A 22241-nucleotide genomic window follows, 5' to 3' on the forward strand; every position below is an offset into this window, starting at 1 on the left:
TATTTTTGCCCCGGTAGTAATTCATGTCAAGGATACGCATTTATTTAGTAGACCGAACTGTCAAAAAGTGATCGCAATCGTATTCACTGTAACGTGTTCTGTTCGTAACACCGGTTCATTCAACACAGGGTACTTCCCTTGAGACTTGCTGTACAAAGTGAATTGGTTAGTTGTAGTATATTTAACGTGTGGTTTTTATTTGAGTTTATTAGAAGTGTTGTGGTTATAACGAATGGTTTAAAAATAAATGTACTTCTATTTTTTTTCCTGAAAGCTTGAGTCAGTGTTGAGTCAGAAGCCACTAGACCACCAAGCCGACATGCTCTCCGACCGCATAAACACCTGATACGTGGCAAACATATCCGCCATTCTGTCCCCGGTCAGGTATACTCTGCAGTCAATCGTGTTCCAACGAAAACCCAGGAAAATCAAGTCCTGAGAGACCGTCATGGAGTATTTCCGCCAGTTCACCGACCGCCCAAGGTGCAACAAGAGCTGGAGGAGAGACTGAAGGTTGTTCGAGGCTGAGAGGACAAGGACTGCGCAGCAGCTAACCTTCCAAGTACGGATACACACGGATACCCTGTAGCTGAAGATGAGCTGGGATGACCAACATCTTCGTAAAGACACACGGTGCCGAGCTGAGGCCAAACGGGAGCACACAAAACTGGAAATGCTTCTCCCCCATGGAAAACCGTAGCAATTGTCGATGCAGACTCCAAATAAGGATATGCATATAAGCATCCTGAAGGTCCACCACGCTGAACCAGTCACCCTTCTGCAAAGAGGACTGACAGGGGGTGATCATATTGATTTTCTCTTGAGGAAGAGAGAGATTGAACTGGGAAAGGTCTAGGATGGTGCGCAGGCCAGCCTGGTTGAGTTTGGGCACCGTAAATAGCCTGGAGTAGAAGCCCTCCCCTCGCTCCCCTAGGTGAAAGGGTTCCACCGCCTTGAGATCCAGAAGCTTCTGGATCTCGGCTCTGAGGGAGGGCGACCCCGACTGCTGGAAGGGAGGATTGAAGGTTTGGGGGGAAGGGGCATGCGGAAGCCCGCCCGAGCAACTTCCAAGACCCCACCAGTGCTCTGTTATGGTCTGCCGCACCTCCCAGTGAGACGTAATGAGCCCTCCCACTGGGGTCTCGTGCGAGCGCAGAAAACCCTCATTTAGCTGTTTTTTCGGTGGCTGTACCACCAGAACCTGAGGAGGCGGCTGAGGATCGAGAGAAAAACCGGCCCCGTTGCTGACGCTGAGGGAGTTTCCTGTTGGAGTATTGGCTCTACGCCTCTTCCGATCCAGAAACCCCTGAAAACCAGAGGAAGGGTGAGGCTGCGAAGACGTCCCCTGCACCCTGAAAGGCGGTTTCACCGGGATTAGGCGGTCTGAGTGCTCTCCTTAGTCTTTGTCAGTTCAAGGAGAAAGTAAGCGTGGTGGTGTGATATGATGAGTTATATGTTTTTTCAAACGTTCTCTGCATTCCAAACCATATTATATACCTTGTGCAATTCTATGAGCTCCAGTCAATTCCGTGCGCTCATATCCACTCCTTGCACCCCAGTCTTGTCTATACACTCGTGTGCTCCACGCACTCAGGCATTCCAGCCTGCCTTGCTCACTCTTGTCCGCCCCACGCACGCACTCTTGTCCGCCCCACGCTCTACGCATACAGCAGCTCTACGTACTCATCCTTTCTACGCGCTCATCAGTACTGGATGCAATTTGCGCTTGCTCGTTTTACGTACTCGTCCGCTCTACGTAACACGTCTGTTCACTCTGGGCACTCGTTCGCTCCAGGCACTCGTTCACATGCTAATATTTACAATTCTATCTAAGTGTGGGCATGCTAATATTTACAATTCTATCTAGATGTGGCGGAGGCTAAATTAAGAATTCAATTTAAATGCGGTACATGCTAACATTGTTACACCTGTCTAAAGGTGATGCAGGCTAATCATGACATTTCTCGATCAATATAGCGCTAATTAACATTGGCTAGTGTGTTAGTGCGTGATGCATTAAAAGATTTAGTCGGGAAAAGGAACAAGTTACTTACCTGTAACTGTTGTTCTCCAGCATGGGTCTGGCATGGATTTACATGCTCATGAATATTCCCCGTCGTCAGGCTGGGAATCCTCGGTAAAGAAAAATCAGTATCGGTTTTGTTTCTGATCTGTCTTTCGTAGTAGTAACCAATCACTGATCTCTGCGTCATACTGACCACAGCCAATGACTGCCATCTCCCTAAGCCCCGCCTCTGGCAGCCATCTTCAGATTTGGTAGCACGTGAAGTGGCAGTATGACCAAGTGAAGAGCCGCAGGGTTCGCATGTGAATCCATGCCAGACCCATGCTGCAGAACAACAGTTACAGGTAAGTAACTTGTTCCTTCTCCAGCATGGGGTCTGGCATGGATTCACATGCTCATGAATATAAGAATACATAGCAGTACACACATGCACAACCATGGGAGGTGGCAAAAGGCTCAACATTAAGCAATACAAAAAACTCAACATTAAGCATCTCTTACCTCCTAACCAGGCTCACCTTAAGCGAACAGGTTGCGCAGCACTGCTTGGCCGACCCTGGACTCCTCCCTGGAATCCCGATCGACGCAGTAGAATCTCGTGAATGTGTGCGTCGCCCTCCATGTAGCAGCCCTGCAGATGTCCAGCAGGCGCACACCAGATAGGAACGCCGTAGTAGCTGCGATCGCTCTGGTCGAATGGGCTCTCGGACGGCCTGGCAGCGGTCGGTTAGCCAACCGGTGGCAGTGCATGATGCAGCCGGAGAGCCATCTGGAAATAGAAGACTTCGAGAGAGCCTTCCCTGGATTCACAGGTCCAAAGTTCACGAATAGCTGTGATGTCCTCCGAAAACTCTTTGTGCAGTCCACGTAGAACTTCAGCGCTCTAGCCACATCCAGCGAGTGCAAAGTCCTCTCGGCCGGCGACGAAGGAGACGGGAAGAAAACAGGTAACACCAGGGACTCGTTAAGATGGAAGTCCGACGGCACCTTGGGCATAAAGGAGAGGTGCGTCCTAAGCACCACCCTCGAGGCATGGAAAGTCAAGTACGGTGCTTTGCAGGATATGGCCTGGTACTCTCCCACTCGTCGTGCGGAGGTAATGGCCACCAGGAATGCAGTCTTCCACAACACAAACTTCATTGGTGCGGAGTGCATCGGCTCGAATGGGGGCCCCTTGAGCCTGGTCAGCACCACGTTAAGTTCCCACGCCGGGGACGGGGCCTTCACCGGCGGGAACAACCAGAACAGTCCTTTCATAAACTCTTCTACCAGTCGATGGGACCACAGGGACCTCCGTCCTGTGGTTCTGGTCTATCTGGAGATCGCCTCCAGATGAATCTTAATGGAAGCATGGGCTAGCCCAGCCTTTGCCAGCGATAGCAGGTACGGCAGCACTTGAGGGGCCGTAATCCGTAGGGGGTTGATCTTCTGTGCTCGGCACTAGATAGAAAACCTCTTCCACTTGTGACCGTAGCATTTGAGAGTCGAGGACGCCCTGGCCTTTGCAAGAACCTCTCTGCAGTCGGCCGGTATATCGTACCCTCCAAACTCTAGCGCTGCAGGAGCCAAGCCTGCAGGTTCAGCGACGCCGGGTCGTGGTGGAAGATGGCGCCTCCTTCTCTGGAGAGAAGATCCGCGTCCACCGACAGCTTGATGGGAGGGGACGTTGACAAGTCCAGAAGGTCCGGGAACCAGATCTGCCTCGGCCACGCCGGTGCGACGAGGATCATCCTGCACCGGGACCTCTTGAGCTGGTTGATGAGTCGAAGTGGCAACGGCGGGAACGCATACAGGTACAGGCCGTCCCAGGGGAACGTGAACGCATCGCCCATGCTTCTCGGCTGGGGAAACCTGCTGGCGAACCTCTGGCACTTCGAGTTTGTCGCTGTTGCGAACAGGCCGATTTGGGGTTTGCCCCATCGTCGGAAGAGTTGATCCACCTGATCCTGGCGCAGTTCGCACTCGTGACACGCGCACAGCTCCCTGCTGAGCGATTCGGTGAAGGTGTTTCTTTCTCCTGCCAGGTGAAAGGGAACCAGGAACATCCCCTGGGCGACCGCCCAGTGCCACAGATCCTGTGCCTCCTTGGCTAGGGCTGGGGATCTGGTGCCTCCTTGCTTCCGTATGTAAAACATTGTCGTGGTGTTGTCCGTGAAGATCCGCACCACCTTGCCCTTGAGCGACGGGAGGAACGATTTGAGTGCCCAGAACACGGCTCGGAGTTCCAGGATGTTGATGTGCAGGAGCTTCTCCTCCGGGAGCCAGAGGCCTCTTGCGTGGAGATCTCCGGTGTGGGCGCCCCAACCTTCCAGGGAGGCGTCCGTCGTCACTATCTCCTGGTACGCCGGCGTCTGAAAGTCCTTGCCCGCCGTGAGGTGAGCTCGAACGCCCCACCACTGAAACGCCCGCGGAACACCTCGTTGAGGGGGACCCTGTCTTCGAAGGTGCCCGTCGCCTGCATCCAACGGGCATCGAGAAATTCTTGAAGAGGGCGCATCCGTAGTCTGCAGAGGCACACCAGGTAGATGCAAGAGGACATCATCCCCAGGAGGGACTTGATGGACCTCACCCTGGCCACGTCCGTGGCTAGCAGGCGCTGCACTTTGCCCAGAATGGTCTTCGTCCGTTCTTCCGACGGTGCCGCCAGGCGCCTCACTGTATCGAGCTTCGCTCCCAGAAACAGGGCCACCTGCGACGGCACCAGGTGGGACTTTGGGTAATTTATGGCGAATACCAGGTCTGTGAGTAGGTGGATGGTCCTCGCAATGTGTTCGACGGAGAGTTCCCTCGTCCTTGAGCAGATGAGCCAGTCGTCCAGGTAGGGATAGACGTGAATCCTCCTGCAGGCGCAGCCGCGTCGCCACAGGTGCTAGGCACTTGGTAAAGACCCTGGGGTCCGACTTCAATCCGAACGGCAGTGCTCTGAATTGATAGTGGCATCCCTGGACGACGAACCTGAGGAACTTTCGGTGACTTTTGAGGATGGGAACGTGGAAGTATGCATCCTCCAGGTCCGACGACGATAGAAAGTCGCCTTCCTCCAGCTGTCCCAGCACGTGCTGGAGAGTGACCATCCTGAACTTTTGTGACCTGATGTATTTGTTCAAACAACGAAGGTCCAGGATGGGGCGCCAGCCGCCCGTCTTCTTCCTGACGAGGAAGTACCTTGAGTACACAGCGGAGCCCCGGAGCCTCTTTGGGACGAGCTCGATGGCGCCTTTCCTGAGCATCGCCCGTACTTCCAACAGCAGTTGCGGGACGTGATTTTGCTTCCTGGCCACAGGTGGAACGTGAGGGCACTTCTTCAGGAATTCGACAGAGTGTCCTCTTGCCAGGGTATCCAGCACCCAACGGTCAGTGGAGATGGACTTCCACACGCCGACGAATTTCGTCAGCTGGCCTCCCACCGGGGTGCTTCGGTGGGGGCACGAGGCCACGGCCGGTTCAGTCCTGCTTGGAGGTGGTGGCCTTGCCTCCCTGGCCACCTTGCCGACGGCGGCGAGGTGCTCCCTGCTTGCCGCGACCCCTGTAGGCCTCCTGAGACGAGGAGCGTGCCGCCTGGCGGTAGGACGACGAGCCACCGCTGGATCCCTTGGAGGGCCCCTGTCTGCCTCCGGAGCTCCAAAAGGGCCGTCGTTGCTGAAGGGCTCCTAGGGCACGGGCCGTCTCCGTGTCTGTCTTTATGGCTTGGAGGGATTCGTCCACCGCCTTCCCGAACAAGTTGCTGCCGTCGAACAGCATGTCCAACACCCTGGTCTGGACGTCCTGACGGAAGTCGGTCGCCCGGAGCCAACCCCGTCGTCGTAGGCAAACTGTTGCCCAGCTGGCGGAACCCGGTATCGGCAATATCGGTTGCCACCGTTATGGCGTCGTCCGACGCCACCCCGCCTTCTTGAAGTATTTCCAGGGCCTCGGACCTCTTGTCGTCCGGTAGCAAGTCCAATATGGGGGCCAGCTTAAACCAGAGCTCCCTGTCGTAACGGGCCACGATCGCCAGGGCGTTGGCCGCTTTGATCGTCGTCGCCGACGAAATGACCCGTCGCCCCATGGCATCCAACTTCCTACCCTCGCCGTCCGGAGGGGAATTCGACTAGGCTCCTGACCCCGCCGCTTTCTTCTTTGCCGCCACCGAGACGACCGAGTCTGGCGTTGGCTGAGCCCTGAGGCACAGGGGCGCGGTCTCGGGGAACCGGTATTTCTTCTCGTACCGGTTCCATTTGGCTGGTGCCGTGGAGGGGTTCTTGAGTACCGACAGGCCCTCCTCCCAGATGTCATCGATTAGAGGCACCGCAATGACAATCTTCGTCTTGGCCTCCCGGCGCTGATAGAGGGAACCTTCCTTTTTCTGCTCCTCCGGGCAGAGCTGGAACAATTCGGACGCCCTGGCGATCATAGCGTGGAATGTGCCAATCTCGTCGGGCGGAGAGGCCCGTGCTATGGGAGACGGGAGACCTGTTCCGTCGCACTCAGAACCCGTCGTCGAGCCCACCGCACCGTCATCTCCCGACTCGTGGGAGGATGAGGAGGGAACTGTAGGCCTTACGGGGGCAAGGAGAGGGTTGAGTCCTCCGTCGTTTGTTCTGAGAACTTCCCGACGGGCCAGGTTGCGGGTCCTCCGGCCTGGGCCGTGGTAATCTCGTCCTTATCTCAGAGCTTAAGGACTGGATGGCAGACAAAATGGCCGCCGAGCGATCCTGAGGCCTAGGTTCCGGCTGCGGTGGAAGGGAAGGCTGCTCTTCCTCGCCATCGTCTTCCTCGGTTATCTCCCGAGGATCTTCCTTACGGGATCGAACCTTCTCGAATTGGACTTCGAGATTCCTCACGGCCTCGGTCAGTTCCTCCTCTGAGGCTGACTCCGAGCTCGAGGAGGCTACCGTGCCCCCCCTCGCTTCTTCCATCATGGTGGCCATGACGATGGGCTGAAAAGAGGATTACCTCCTTGGCGGCAGGGAAACTAGTCCCGGAGGCAGTTTCCGCTGGCGGGGTCTCTGCCGGCTAGGCCAGAGTCGCCGCAATCGCCTCGATAGAGGCCTTTGCCTGCTGGGTAGGGGCGCTTCACCACCTTAGGTGTGTCCCGGGCCTTCTCCTTAGGGGGAGGGGCGACGCCTCGCTCCCCCTCTCCCGAGATCGGACGGGGCTTCTCCCGAAGCTTACCCGGGGTCTCGGCCTTCCTCTTCCCCGAACCGGAGCGCTGGCTCGTGGTTGACAGTGCCGGGGAAGGTGCGCCCGGAGCCAGCAGACTCGCAGCGCTTGGCCTGGTGTTGGGCACAGGACTTAGAAGCCCGCTCGGACCCTTTCTTCTTCTTCTAACCCGTTGAGCCCTTCTCCAACCAGCTGGCGAGACGGGATCGACGGTCCGTCATGGTCCGCTCCGACAAGTTCTTGCAGAACTGGCAGTCCTTCTCTACATGAGTCTTGTCCCTATGAAGACAGAGGCACCGCAAATGCTCGTCCTCCTTAAACACATTCTGCAGCCCGCATCCAGGGCAGCTGCGAAACAGCTTGGGTCCGGGTGACGAACTCGTATCCTGGGCCATCTCGAAGTAGGCCGCAAATCTTCTGGAATCCTCCAAAAGGTTGATTCGATGAAATCTTCACCCTTGAGGGGCGTAGGAAAATCCTGCAATGGGTACCCGTTAACGGGAGTAGAAACGGTGGAGCTTGCTGCTCGATTAACTGAAAAATGTGAAAATTCACCTGAAAAAGCACGAAAACGCAGCAAAAGCTCGAGAGCTAAGCACGAGGACTCCCAGCACTTGAACGTGCAGTAAAAATCTTAAGATGGCTGCCAGAGGCGGGGCTTAGGGAGATGGCAGTCATTGGCTGTAGTCAGTATGACACAGATCAGTGATTGGTTACTACTACGAAAGACAGATCAGAAACAAAACTGATACTGATTTTTCTTTACCGAGGATTCCCAGCCTGACGACGGGTAATATTCATGAGCATGTGAATCCATGCCAGACCCCATGCTGGAGAAACAAGCAACACCAAGGGTTCGTTGAGGTGGAAGTCCGACGGCACCTTGGGCATTAAGGAGGGGTGCGTCCTGAGCACTACCCTTGTGTCGTGAAAAGTCAAGTACGGGGGCTTGCAGGAAAGGGCCTGGATCTCTCCCACCCGTCGTGCGGAGTTGATGGCCACAAGAAACGCTGTTTTCCACGACAAGAACTTTAACGGAGCTGAGTGCAGAGGCTCGAACGGAGGTCCCATGAGCTTGGTCAGCACCACGTTGAGCTCCCACGCCGGGGCCTTCACCGGCGGGAACGATCTGAACAGTCCCTTCATGAATTCTTTCACCAGACGAGACCACAAAGACGTCCGTCCCGTGGTTCTGGTGTATCGGGAGATCGCAGCAAGATGAATCTTGATGGAAGCGTGCGCCAGCAGTTACGGCAGTACTTGAGGAGCCGTAATCTGTAGAGGGTTAATCTTCTGTGCGTGGCACCAGACAGAGAACCTCCTCCATTTGTGTCCGTAGCATTTAAGAGTTAAGGACGCCCTGGCCTTTGCAAGAACCTCTGCCGTCGGCTGGTATGTCGTATCCTCCAAACTCTAACGCTGCAGGAGCCAGGCCTGCAAGTTCAGCGACTTCGGGTCGTGATGGAGGATGGCGCCTCCTTCCCTGGAGAGAAGATCCGCGTCCACTGGCAGCTTGATTGACGGGGACGCTGACAAGTCCAGAAGGTCCGGGAACCATATCTGCCTCGGCCACGCAGGTGCGACGAGGATCATCCTGCACCTTGACCTCTTGAGCTGGTTGATGAGCCGGATCAGCAGCGGCAATGGAGGGAACGCATATAGGAACAGGCCCTCCCAGGGGAACGAGAAAGCATCGCCCATGCTCCTCGGCTGGGGAAACCTGCTGGCGAACCTCCGGCACTTGGAGTTCGTCGCCGTCTCAAACAGAGCGATCTGGGGTGTGCCCCACCGTCGGAAGAGGCGGTCCACTAGATCCTGTCGTAGTTCCCACTCGTGGCACGAGCGCAGCTCGCTGCTGAGCGAGTCGGCGATGGTGTTTTTTATCCCTGCCAGATGAAACGGCACCAGAAACATCCCTTGGGCGACGGCCCAATGCCACAGATCCTGCGCCTCCTTGGACGGGGCTGGGGATGTGGTACCGCCCTGCTTCCTGATGTAAAACATGGCAGTGGTGTTGTCGGTGAAGATCCTCACCACCTTGCCCTTGAGGGACGGAAGAAAGGACCTGAGGGCCCAAAACACTGCACGGAGTTCCAGGACGTTGATATGGAGGGACTTCTCCGTCGGCAGCCAAAGGCCCCTCGCGTGCAGATTTTCGGTGTGCGCTCCCCACCCTTCCAGGGAGGCATCCGTGGTCACTGTCTTCTGGTGGCCTGGGGTCTGGAAGTCCATGCCCGCCGTCAGAAGCGTGCGGGTGCCCCACCACCTGATCGCTTGTCGGAAGCTCTCATCAAGTGCGATCCTGTCCTCGAAGCTTCCAGTCGTCTGGATCCAGCGAGCGTCCAGCAACTCCTGTAACGGGCGCATCCGAAGCCTGCACAGGTGGATGAGGTAAATGCAAGAAGACATTCCGAGGAGGGACTTGATGGACCTCACCCTGGCCGCGTCCGCAACCAGCATCCGCTGCACCTTGCCCAGGATGGCCCTCGTCTTTTCCTCCGACGGAGAGGCCAGAAGCGCCAGTGTCGAGCTTCGCTCCCAGAAACAGAGCATCTTGAGCGGGCACCAGGTGGGACTCAGCGTAGTTTATGGAGAATCCCAGGTCCGTGAGTAGTTGGACGGTTTTCACTGTGTGCTCCGCGGCGAGTTCCTTTGTCTTTGCTCGGATGAGCCAGTCGTCCAGGTTGGGGTAGACGTGGATCCCCTCCAGGCGCAGCCGCGCCGCCACCGGTGCGAGGCACTTGGTGAACACCCTGGGTGCCGACCTCAATCTGAAGGGAAGGGCTCTGAACTGGTAGTGACGCCCTTGGACCACGAATCTGAGAAACCTTCGGTGTCCCTTTAGGATGGGGATATGGAAGTAGGCATCCTCCAAATCCAACGACGACAGGAAATCGCCCTCCTCCAGTTGACAAAAGACGTGCTGGAGGGTGACCATCCGGAACTTCTGTGCCTTGATGAATTTGTTCAGTCGTAGGTCCAGGATGGGACGCCATCCTCCCGTCTTCTTCACGAGGAAGTATCTTGAGTAAACTCCGGAGCCCCGAAGCCTCTTTGGGACGAGCTCGATGGCGCCTTTCTTGAGCATCGTCTTTACCTCAAAGAGAAGTTTAGGGACGTGATGTTCCTTCCTGGCCACGGGGGGGGGACGCGCGGGCACTTTAGAAACTCGAGCGCGTGACCCTGGGCCAGGGCGTCCAGCACCCAAAGGTCGGTGGAGATGGACTCCCACACGCTGACGAAGCTCGCCAGCCGGCCTCCCACCAGGGTGCTTCGGTGGGGGCCCGACCCCACAGCCGGTTCAGTCCTGCTTCGACAAGGCTTTGCCGCCTTGTCCTCCTTGGCGAAGACGGCGGGGTCCGCCAGACTTGCCTCGTCCCCTGTAGGCTTCCTGTGACGACGAACGTGCCGCTTGACGATAGGTGGAAAATCCGCCGCCGGAACCTTTGGAGGCACCCTGCTTGCCTCCGCCACTCCGAAAGGGCAGCCGTCGTCGTTGGAGAACACCAAGAGCCCGGGCCGTCTCCGTGTCAGTCTTGATGGCTTGTAGGGAATCGTCCACTGTTTTCCCAAACAGGTTGCTCCCGTCGAATGGCATGTCCAAGACTCTGGTCTGCACGTACCGACGGAAGTCAGTTGCCTTGAGCCATCCACGCCGTCTAAGGCACACGCCGTTGCCCAACTGGCGAAATCCAGCATCAGCGATGTCAGTCGCTATCGTGATGGCGTGGTCTGACGCCACTTCTCCTTCCTGCAAGATCTCTAGGGCCTCCGCCCTCTTGTCGTCTGGTAAGAAGTCCAGCAGGGGGCGATCTTGTACCACAACTCCCTGTCGTAGCGGGCTACGATAACCAAGGCGTTGGCAGCCTTAATCGTCGTCGCTGCCGATGAGATGACTCTGCGTCCCATCGTGTCCAATTTCTTTCCCTCGCCGTCCGGCGGGGAGGTTGATGTAGAGGCCGAGGCACCCCCCCCCCTGCTTTCTTCCTGGCCACCCCAGAGACAACCGAGTCCGGGGTCGGCTATGCCCGAAGGCACAAGGGGGCCGCGTCCGGAACCCGGTACTTCTTCTCTTACCGGTCTCGTGTCGTGGACGGGTTCTTCAGCAGCGACAGCCCCGCATCCCAGATGTCGTCAAGTAATGGGACCAAGAGGACCGTCTTCCTCTTGGCCTCACGCCATTGCTAGAGGAAGCCTTCCTTCTGTTCTTTGGGACAGAGCTGGAAGAGCTCGGATGCCCTGGCGATCATGACGTGGAAGGAGCCAATTTCGTCAGGCGAGAAGGCCCAAGGTGGTGGTGATGGAAGGCCCATCCAGTCATCACCACCGTCATCACCCATCCCCGTCGTGGCCATCTCTGTTCCTGTGTCATCCCTAGGATCAGGGGAAGGAGATGAAGGCTGTGAGGGCCGCAAAGGATGGAAGGGCGGGGGGAGGATGAACACTCCTCCGCTTGCTTGGAGGGCTTCCCGACGGGCAAGGCTCCGCTGGATCGTCCGTTGGGGGTAAGGGCAACCTCGTCCTTATCTCCATACACAAGGCCTGGGTCGCCATCAAGATCGCTCCCGGCTGCGACGGTTGGGTAGAAGAATCCTCCACCTCCACAGGAACCTTGTCGGCACCACCGTTGCTCTCTTCGTCCGCCTCATCGGGATCCCTTCTGTAAGACCGGACCTCCTCAAACTTCCTGTTCAGGATCTTCACGACTCCAGCCAGCTCCTCTTCTGAGGCTGTGTCTGTGTCCGTGATGCCCACTGCGCCCCTCCCCCCCTTTTTCCACCTGGGCTCTCACGGGGGTCTTATCGATGGGTTGAAAAGAGGATTCCACGGAGGCAAGGAAACTCTGGGCCCAGAGGTCGCCTCCACAGGCTTCGCCACGGCCGCCACGACTCCCTCGATAGAGGCTTTAGCTGGGTGAATCAAGGCTTTCACGACTTTGGGCACGCTTGACCCTTCACCTTGGGGGGGTCACTGCCTCGCTCCCCCTCGGCTGTGTCGGGATCGACTGGGACTTCTCCCGAAGCTTACCCGGGTCCTCCGATTTCCTCTTCCCCGAGCCAGAGCGTTGGCTCGTGGTTGATGGCGTCAGTGAAAGTGCACCCTGCCAGGCAGCCGAGGAGCCAGACCGTTCGGTGCTTTGCCTTTTGTTGGGCCCCCACCGCAGGAGCGTCCTCAAAGGTCTTAGAAGACCGCTCGCACCTCTTCTTCTCACCTACCCCTCGGCTCTTCCCTTCCAGCCAGATGGTGAGGCAGATAAGCCGATCCTTCATGGTCCGCTCCGACATGTTCTTGCAAAACGCACAGTCCTTCTCCACGTGCGTTTTGTCTTGTCTAGAATGCTCGTCCTCCTTGAAAACATTCTGCAATCCGCTTCCTAGGCAGTTCCTAAACAGCTTGGATCCGGGTGTCGTGCTTCCTTTGTCCTAGGCCATGTCCACGCGGTGTAGGCCTGAAAGATCTTCTGGAATACTCCAAGAAGTGGAACTCGATGAAAACTTCGCCCTTGAGGGGCGTGGAAAATTCCGAAACGGGTCCCCGTTAATCAGAAGTAGAAACAGTGGCGCTTGAGGCTCGATTGACTGAAAAAATTACTCTTAACCGCAAAACGCAGTAAAAGCTTGAGCGCTATAGCACGAGGACTCCCAACACTTGAACATGCAGTAAAAATCTGAGGATGGCTGCCAGAGGAGGTGCTTAGGTAGAGGACAGTCATTGGCTGGGGCAGTATGACCCAGAGACCAGTGATTGGTTATTAGGAGAAAGAAAGTTCAGAAATGAAAAAACTGATTTGTTCTTTACTGAGGATTCCCAGCCTGACGGGGAATATTCATGAGAATGTGAATCCATGCCAGTCCCCATGCTGGAGAATATTTGTGTGATCTCTTGTTTTTATTCTGATAACCTTTTCTTTGACACTCATCTCAGTATCGCTCCTAATGCAACAGTAATATATTAATGTCCGCAGTGTCCTAGCTATTTAAGTCACCTGAGGGTGTAGGAAGTGCGTGTGCTATCCCCAATGGGTATTTTCTGATTTAAATAAACTAAGAGTGCATATTTTGGAATGCATCGGTGTGTTACTAGTATTGCCCCTGCTGAAGGCTTATTCAAACCGACTGTTAAATAAATAATTGTTTAATCAAGAAACCTTGAGTGTAAGTGTTTATTTGGATGCTTGCCACTGTGAATCTTTGTGCAACTACCCTACTGCTCACATTGACCCCTCTTGAGAAAAGCCTGGCTGCTCAACCACACTATCAACCTGTGTAGTACAGCCTTATACCAAAGGTTGGATTCCTATTACCAGGAGGCTATGGTTGTTGTGGTGCAGCCAAAGGGTACTACCTCAAATCTTTACCCAACACTCGCAGTTACATTTGTTACAGCTTTTGACAGTAATATCTTATTATCGGTAGTAACACGAACCTTAGCATAAATACGGTAAATACATTTACTCTGCATACACATACAAGATAGTGACTTTGGGGAAGGAAAAGAACAAGTTACCAACTTGTAACGTTCTTTCGATTGGATGTTCCTCCAATGTATTCCACATCTGACATGTAATGTCCACAGCCGTGTACTTCGCAAACTTTTTCGGCAGAGGGAGTCCTGGGTCGATGTCCCTTGAAGGCATCCATCGAGGGCGACGTCACCGGATGTTATAAATAGGACGCACGGCGCCCGTAGCCTCAGTTTATGTTTTTTCCTACATAACGTGTGACCTGCACACATCCAATGCCTGCTTGACTGCACATAGCCTTGCGGAAGCTTAAGCTGCAATTGCATAGGAAATTCTCCAGAGGGGCAGGCTGGAAGGGAGATGTGGAATACGTTGGAGGAACATCCAATCGAAAGAACGTTACCAGTTGGCAAATAACTTGTTCTTCCAATGGATTGTGTACTCCAACGTATTCCACATCTTTGACAGACTCCCAAAGCAGTACCAGAAAAATGGAGGAGGGAAAAGAATTTAGAGTACCCCATGTTAGGCAGAAACCTGTGCAGGTCCCTTTGGGAACATTGCAAAAGATTTAGGACTACAGGTGTTAGCAGTAAACCCACTTGGTAGCAGTCTGTACCACCCAGATTTACCTGGTAGCTGTGGCTGAGCAGGCAGACTTCTCTCAAGAAGAGTTAGACAGTATATAGAGTATACAAGATAGGTACCAAAATACAGTAGCACAAGCAAACACTGACCAGAGCTTTGGGATCAAGTATATAATTATTTAAAGAGACACTTAGAAACACTCTAGCACTATCATTATAAGCAAGTTCACAAGGCAAGGCAGACACAGTACCTTGAAAGAGGATCGAATCCTCCAGCGGGGGGCAGTTGTTCCTGGCAGTGGATGCAAGTCGCGGCATCGTCCAGAGGAAGAGATGGTCTCGACGTGCAGGAAAGCTGAAGGTCGTTGCACTGCCAGGGAAGAAACCAGCCGCGGAGTTCTCTGGTAAAAAAGGTACTACACTTTTATTCGCAGTAGTGGAAAAATGTGGTATCCCGGTTGCCGGGGTGCTTGGCACAGGCAAGGCGCCCACGAGATGATCCGGGAAGGCGAAAAGGCGGGCAAACTGGTTATCCCCACCAGTCAAAGGAAGAAGACTCTTCGGGATGAAGATCTACTCTGTCGTTGGAAGAAGTGATGAGTCGGTTCAGCAGGGCTCCACCGGTGGTGTCGTTGTTGCAGGTCGACTCAGCTTCTCCCTCTTCGGATTCTTTCGTCCTGTGGCGACGTCTGAAGTCCCAGTCCCCAAAGCCCTGCTTTTATGCAGAAAACCCCCATTCATCAGTCCTAGCTGTCACTCAAACATGCTAAGTGGTGAGCCGGGCAGCTCACCACTGGGCCAATCACACAAGAGTGTGACTTGAGTTGCCGAGGCAACTCAGTCCAGGGTGCCTAAACCCCCTCCCCACAACCCCTGTGGTACCCAGACAGAGTGGCACCACTTGGAGGCTTCTGTGGAGAAGCCCGCCAAAAAGTGGAACAAAGGGCTCGACTTGGGTTGGAGTCACAGAAGCGAACACAAACGCTATTTTGGAACTGAGTTCTGGCAAAAAATACCAACCGGTGAATTAATATTAAATAAACCGGCGGTATGTTTGAGGCTATGTTAAAAAGTATTAGCCTCGATCAATGGGAAAATCCCATAGGAATATAGTCGCGGTTCAATATAAAAAGTAGTAACCACTGCCACCAGCCAAAACTCGCTCAGGGGGGACTGGACCGTACCCCCTCGAACAACAGACCCAGGGGCAATCGAATTGGCCCTACCAGTATGCCCAGAATATGATGGTTTGTACCTGTTCTGTTCACAATTTAGGACTAGTAAAGCCAATGGTGACTTTACATGCCCTGGTAGACAGTCCCAGGGTACGGAGTCTACGTTTGGGGGTCACTATGACACCCCTGTTACGGCACAGAGGGTGCTGTTTAACACATACCAAAAACACATGAAGCGCTATGGAGTAAAAGACCCCATAGCCCATAAAACACATTCCAAAGTCAAAGGATATTCTCAAATCACGTCTAAGAGTGGGAGAAAAAGATTCTCACTCTTAGCAGGAGAAAAAATAAACCCCAAAAATCCAGCAAAGCTGCTTGAGGACTCACTAGGTTTGGGAAATTAGCCTTAACAGAGAATTCTCCCTAACACCCAATTAGATGTTGGAATAAAGAAACACCTGATCAAAAACCATATCTTAACCGTGGATCCTATCCAGGAAATAATGTTTAACAAAGGTGTGGATGGAAGCCCATGTGGCTGCATCACAAATATTCTTAATAGGAACTCCCCGTTGTAGGGCTGTGGAAGTAGCCACACCCCTAGTGGAATGACCTTGCAATCCTTTAGGAGGGTCCTTACCCGCCAATCGGTAACATTCATTAATGGGGAGGATAATCCACCTGGACAAGGTCAGTTTGATAACAGCCTGGCCCAATTGGTGTCCAGCATATCCAACAGAGAGTGACGTCCACCCTGGACATCCTAGAAATATAAAAGCTCGGCGCTCTCCTAGGGTCCAACCTATGAAGTTGCTCCTCTTCCTTACCAGGATGAGGACGATAGAAAGCCGGAAGAACCACTTTCTGGCTTAAATGAAATTTAACCACTACCTTAGGTAGAAAGGAAGGACGGAGTACAACCCAATCCTTGAGGAACACAGTAAAGGGTGGCTTAGATTAAAGTGCCTGCAATTCACCCTGAGTGGAAGTAACTGCAACCAAGAAAACAGTCTTGAAAGAATCTCAAAGGACAAGAGTGCAAAGGTTCAAAGGGAGCACACATCAGGAATTTCAAAACCAAATTCAGATCCCAAACCGGCACCTGGAAAGGGGACGGCGGGAACACATTAGGGAGCCCTTTAAGAAATTGGGAAATCAAAGGAAACTTAAAGTAAGAACATTCTTCAGACGACTGCTTGAAGATTATCTGCGCCGCCAGGTAACCCTTAATGGTACACACTTGTAGGCCCTGTGGGCCAAAGAAAGCAAGAAAGACAAAACCACGGGAATGGAACACTGAAAAGTATCAACATGTTGTCCTCTGCACCAGTCACAAAACGTATGGCAATGGTACAGGGATTTTGTTGCTGGCCTCCTGGCCGAAAGCAACACCTCCATCACGTCATTGGGGAGATCCCAATTCTTATACCTCAACCTTTCAGATACCAAGCGTGAAGGTTGAGAATCCTGACCTCTGGATGGACAACACAGACACCGCCCTCCCCACCACCACCACCACCACCACCACCACCACGAGAGCAGATCCTCTTGGTCGCGAAGCCGGCGTGGAGGCCAAGTGGACATTTCTAGAACGTCCGGGGCCCACGCTCTCCTGGCCCATTCCGGAGCAATGAGGATCATGTGGGATACGAACCTCTGTAACCTCCTTAACACTTGACGAATGACGAGGACTGGAGGAAATGCGTACAGCAGTGGGAATGACCAATCTACTACGAATGCGTTTCCTAAGGCTCCTCTCGGAGGAAATTCCCTTGAGCAGAATCGTTGGCACTGGTGGCGAAGAGATCCACTTGTGGGGTTCCCCAAAGGGCGAAGATCTCGAGAAGGACTTCCTGAGCCAACTCCAACTCATGAGACATCGTGCTCTGCCTGCTCAAAGCGTCTGCCGCTGCATTGTCTTCTCCGGCCAGATGAATTGCCGAGAGCGAAGTTTCCTGCTGGATTGCCCAGAACCAGAGCTGCACTGCCTCTCTGCACAACAGGAGTGACCCTACCCCCGCCCCCTTTTTTGTTGAGGTAATGCATGGCCACTGTGTTGTCCGTCATGGGAGGCGAACACTTCCAAGGACGTGTCCAACGCAGCCCGATGTACTGGAGCTGTTGGGAAGGTGTCAAATGGAACTTCTTGAAATTGAGGGAGTAGCCCAGCTTGTGGAGGGAGCGGCAGGTGAGACGGAGGTGATCCACTGCTTGCTCGGGAGAACGTGCACCGATCAGCCAGTCGTCCAGGTAGGGGTAGACGTGAATCCCCCCCTCGCCCGAGATACACTGCCACCAACACCATTAGCTTGGTGAAGACCCTTGGAACAGAGGTCAATCCGAATGGCAGGACCCGAAACAAAGTGCCAGTCGTCAGCCGCAAATCTCAGGTACTTCCTGTGCTTGGGATGAATCTGCACATGAAAGTAAGCATCCTGTAGGCCCAGAGACACCAACCAATCCTGAAGTTGAAGGGTCTGGAGAACATGAGAACTTGTCCTTCCTGAGAGGTTTGTTCAACCGACTCAAATCCAGGATGGGTCTCAATCCCCAGTCTTTCTTTGGAATAAAAAAATATAGGGAATATCATCCCTTGTTCCTCTCCGCTACAGGCACCAGTTCTATAGCGCCTTTCTCTGGCAGGCGCTAGATTTCCTGCACAAAGAGCGGATCAGGAAGCTTCAAAGAGATTCCCCGGTGGATTGTTGTGAGGCAGTTGAAGGAAGGTAAGGCAGTAGCTGTGGGCTATTGTATCCAGAACCCACGAATCCGAAGTAATAGCTTGCCATTCTTCGAGATGCTGAGACAGTCTGTCCCCAACCGGCAAACCATGGGACATGGCCTTATGACTGTTTTGTAGCAGCTGCGGCTTTGGCACCTCCATTTCCCCCAACCACCACAGGGACTTTTACGCTTAACCCTTTGACTGGCGGCTCCTCCCATTCTACCAAAGGAAAAATAGTAACGAAAAGAACCTCCCCTCCACTGCTGTCCACTGAGACAAAAAGGCAGAGGTTGATGCACAGCTGTGCTTAAATATTTTGCCGCAGCTTTGGTGGTCTGCAACCTCAAGGCTCTCGTCAGCCTTGCTGCCAAACAAATGAGAACCATCAAAGGGCATATTGAAAAGACAGGCTTGCACATCTGGGACAAAACCACATTTCCGCAACCACGCAAATCTGCATATAACGGTGCTCGCAGCCATGGACTGGCTAACACTGTCAGCTGTGTCCAAACCCGACTGAAGGGGGTTCACACATGGCATCCTTGCCATCTTACACGAGAGCAAAGAACCCTTCCCTTTCTTCCCCCTCGGGAATATGCTCAGCCGCAAGAGAAACCATTCCACAGACTGTGAAAATCTTGCCAAGGCACAAGTGGAGTTGGCCGATTTCAGCGCCATACTCCTCGCAGAAAACACCTTGTTTGCCCAACCGTCGAAGCGTTTGTTGTCCCCATCAGGAGGGATGGTAGGTATACGCCGCCTGCCTTGAGGTGGCCGTAGCCGCCTGAACAACTAAATTCTCAGGAGTAGGACACTCCTCTGCAAGCTCTCAGCAATTCACAGAAAGGGGCGGGTGGCTGTCCAATCAAGACCGCCAGAGCCCAGTGGCAGCTGGTTCCATTCAGTCACTCAAGCAGACAAAGGGCTGGGAGTGAAAAACTCCCACACTTCCGGCCTGCCCACACACACTGGAACCTAGGCGGGGAATCCCAAGGGTTCCCGCCCAAGTCAAAACACACAGGTCTCCCACACAAGCCTCCACCTGCCAGGATGGTAGAAGGGCCAACTAAGAACAACCATGCTAGTAAAAAGAGTGAGTACTTGGGTGACCCCATTGTGCATAACCAGGGCAATGTTCATAGCCTGCAGTAGATCATTTACACAATCATTAGAATGGGGAACTAAATATCCCCTTGGCACTCTACAGAAGGTGGGGTGTGCCAATCTCTCCGACTATAAAGTTTTAGGAGAGTGATACTAAGAACTGTAGTTACTCTAGGATATAGAAAATAATCTCAAAGGAGAACCCAAAGGGTCCCCAGCAACACTGCCCATAAGGAGCTGTGTGCTGCAATAGTAAAATACATATTCCTAGAGATGGAGGAAAGTAGACTCCATTGGACAGTAAAATACAAAATAACAGTTCCAAATGACGGAGACCATTAGAATGAATGAGTGTAAAAAGGCTCCACTCATTCAAGATTAAAGAAAAAGGTGCAGACGTCCATCAAAACGTGCTGGGGTCTCACTAGGAAAGGGGATGAAGCATAACAATTATAATCTCCCTAACATCTACATTTATGGTAAATGGCGTTTCAGGACTAAGGGAGGGTCGAAAACACTAAGTTGCAAGCTACTCGCCAACCATACAAAAAGTCACTTGATATCTAAATTCTATACATACAGACAACACGCCATTTCTTACTCACCAAGAGTCAATCACTAGCCAACAGATAATTGCAAGGGCACATTTTGTACCCTGCCTTAGGGATTGCAAATCTATTTTTCCTCAGGATAAAATGGTTTCCCTTTTTAACCCCATACTTTGCCATATGTGGGCTAGGGCCTTCCACATATAATAGGGTTGGGATGCGTCTTTAGGAAACTGCGCTTTATTGTGCAGACTACTAGGTACTTAACTGCTTGTTGGGTTGAATAGTATCCTGGTTCTCACAACTCCGTTTTTTTATGCTGGGTACTCGCCGATGGGAAACTTACTGTTTTAAATATACTTGGTATCTTTTTAATATTGTATATTATGACTGAAGTAATTATTTGAACTGGTCGTTCTATTTGTGTCACTTAATTAAAGTACACATTTTTCAGTTTATCGGTGTGGTGCATTTTTCTAGATATACGTTGACACATTTTACCTCTGTGTTGACCTACTACCCCCTAGCCGAGAGTTGATACTTCTCACGTCGGCCATGCTTCACCTTTTAAGAGACGTTTGGCTTCCCTTTCCTATAACATAAGGTGTTTTAGCCTTCCCCTAGTTAGTTAGTGGTAGCATCCTCAGCAGGGAGTGTTATCAAAACTGCCTTGGCAGCCATGAATATCTGCTAACACTACTCATGGCCAATTGTACTCCTTAGTTTCACCCCCCACCTCTCCCACAGCTGGGTTTTGAAGAGAAGCGAGTTCTTTTAGTGAAGTTAGTTACAAAAAAAATTAAACGATACACAGTAAAACTTAAAAAGGATCACATACCCATTTGAGCAGAAGGCGCTCCAAAACAAGGACCAAGAGTTGCAGTGTTGAACCCAGTCGTTCCAAATGCTCCAGTTCCCAAAGTTCCAAGTTTGGGTTGTGCAGTTCCAAACAGGGATGTCTGATTAGCACCAAGCGCTGTAGAGGAACAAGATAATCATGGTTTGGTAGTAGAAGAGCACAAACAGGAATTACCAACAAAAGAATGCATTTCCTATTTGAACATCGCAAAAGCATGTGACCATTTGGCCTATAATTTGACAAACCGCCACTCTGAAGCCCTGACTCTCACAAAGCCACAATAAAATACAAAATTGTCCCTACAACCTATGGAACCCTAATCCCTTTACTCTGGCTAACCTGTACGCTTAACCATAACAGGGACTAATTCCATTCGTTAGCATGGCAAAGCAAATAAGTTCATACTGTACAGGTCTTAAATGTCCCATAAAACGAACTGCTTTGCCCTTCACTAAAGCCAATACATGTACTCAAATACTTGCACTAGACAATACAAAAGCACCCTGTGGGACGTGGCAATAGTTCGCGGCTACCATCCTACGAGTGGCAATTTTAGGGTGTAAAAGTTTACCTGTTCCAAATCCTGTTCCAAGTCCAGTTCCCAAAGTCCCAGTTGCAGGCTTATTTCCAAACAGACTAGTCCCAGCAGGGTTTGCACCAAAACCTAGGAGTACAGAAAAATCAGTGCACCTGAAAAAATACTCATTCCTAAAATACAAATGTTAAGTGGAAAAAAAGCAGATTCCTCAAATAGTACGGGCATGGCCAAAAAGCAGCACATTTATCAGTACCATCGGGTCAAATCAAGCAATCCAAAAAAATGCTGTAGTACCAGGTCATATACAAAACATTAACAGCACTTACAACTAGTAAACACAAGTGCCGTACACTTTCAAAAAGAAGACTGCAAAACCCCACACATGTGATCTTCAAACTTCATGTACGCCAGTAAGAGTAATGTGGTTATTTTAACCAATCACAGGATTATATAAGTAACAAAAATTGACTACATTAACGCCTTCCATCACCCCAATAACAAACTTAAAATAAAAGCCATTACACATTGATCTACTTCTGCTGCCTTTGCGCATTTCAAATAGGCCATCTTAGTGTTTGTCTTCTTTTGCTATACAAAATATCTACAAAGTCAGACATCTGCTCAAGACCAGCAAATATTACATTAATGAAACGGCACACATTTTGAGCTAAGACATGATAAAGAGCAACAAACTTTCTACGCAAATTAAAATATGTATTCTTTGCAAATAGCAATGATCTTGTGTGGTGTTCGGGAGATTATTTTTATTTTAGTGCTTATTTCCTCCCCCCTTAGTTAACCCCAACTCTTTTGCTGGACTTTAGGATTTTTTTTATTTTAACCCTGGAGCGACAGACCTTGTTCTCACCCGCTCATGTTTTCACCTGATTTGCATTGTGTTTCCTCTGTTTTTGGCGTCTGAAACTCCATGGTCACCGAGTAGCCCCTTACCTTACATTTTCATGTAACATTTGTTGTGTTACCCTCACTACTTTAAATGGCTGGTGGCAGTAGTTTAATTTTCCTACCATTGTGCTTTACTACCACAGGCTGAATCCTCAGCTGCAGTAT

General features: G+C 52.2%; 1 protein-coding gene across 2 annotated transcripts in view; it reads right to left on the reverse strand.

The window, feature by feature from the left end:
* The window catches only part of NUP98 (nucleoporin 98 and 96 precursor), a 2071147-nt gene that overhangs the window by 1461400 nt on the left and 587506 nt on the right, over positions 1–22241 (reverse strand). For both annotated transcript variants that reach the window (XM_069640340.1, XM_069640339.1), the window contains exons 11-12: positions 21204–21296; positions 20612–20749 (exon numbers count right to left, since the gene is read on the reverse strand). In XM_069640340.1, coding sequence (XP_069496441.1) covers positions 20612–20749; positions 21204–21296 — 231 coding nt within the window. The remainder of the gene's footprint in view (positions 1–20611; positions 20750–21203; positions 21297–22241) is intronic.

This window comes from Ambystoma mexicanum, chromosome 7q, assembly GCF_040938575.1.
Source record: "Ambystoma mexicanum isolate Mex_15411 chromosome 7q, UKY_AmexF1_1, whole genome shotgun sequence".
Classification (NCBI taxonomy): Eukaryota; Metazoa; Chordata; class Amphibia; order Caudata; family Ambystomatidae; genus Ambystoma; species Ambystoma mexicanum.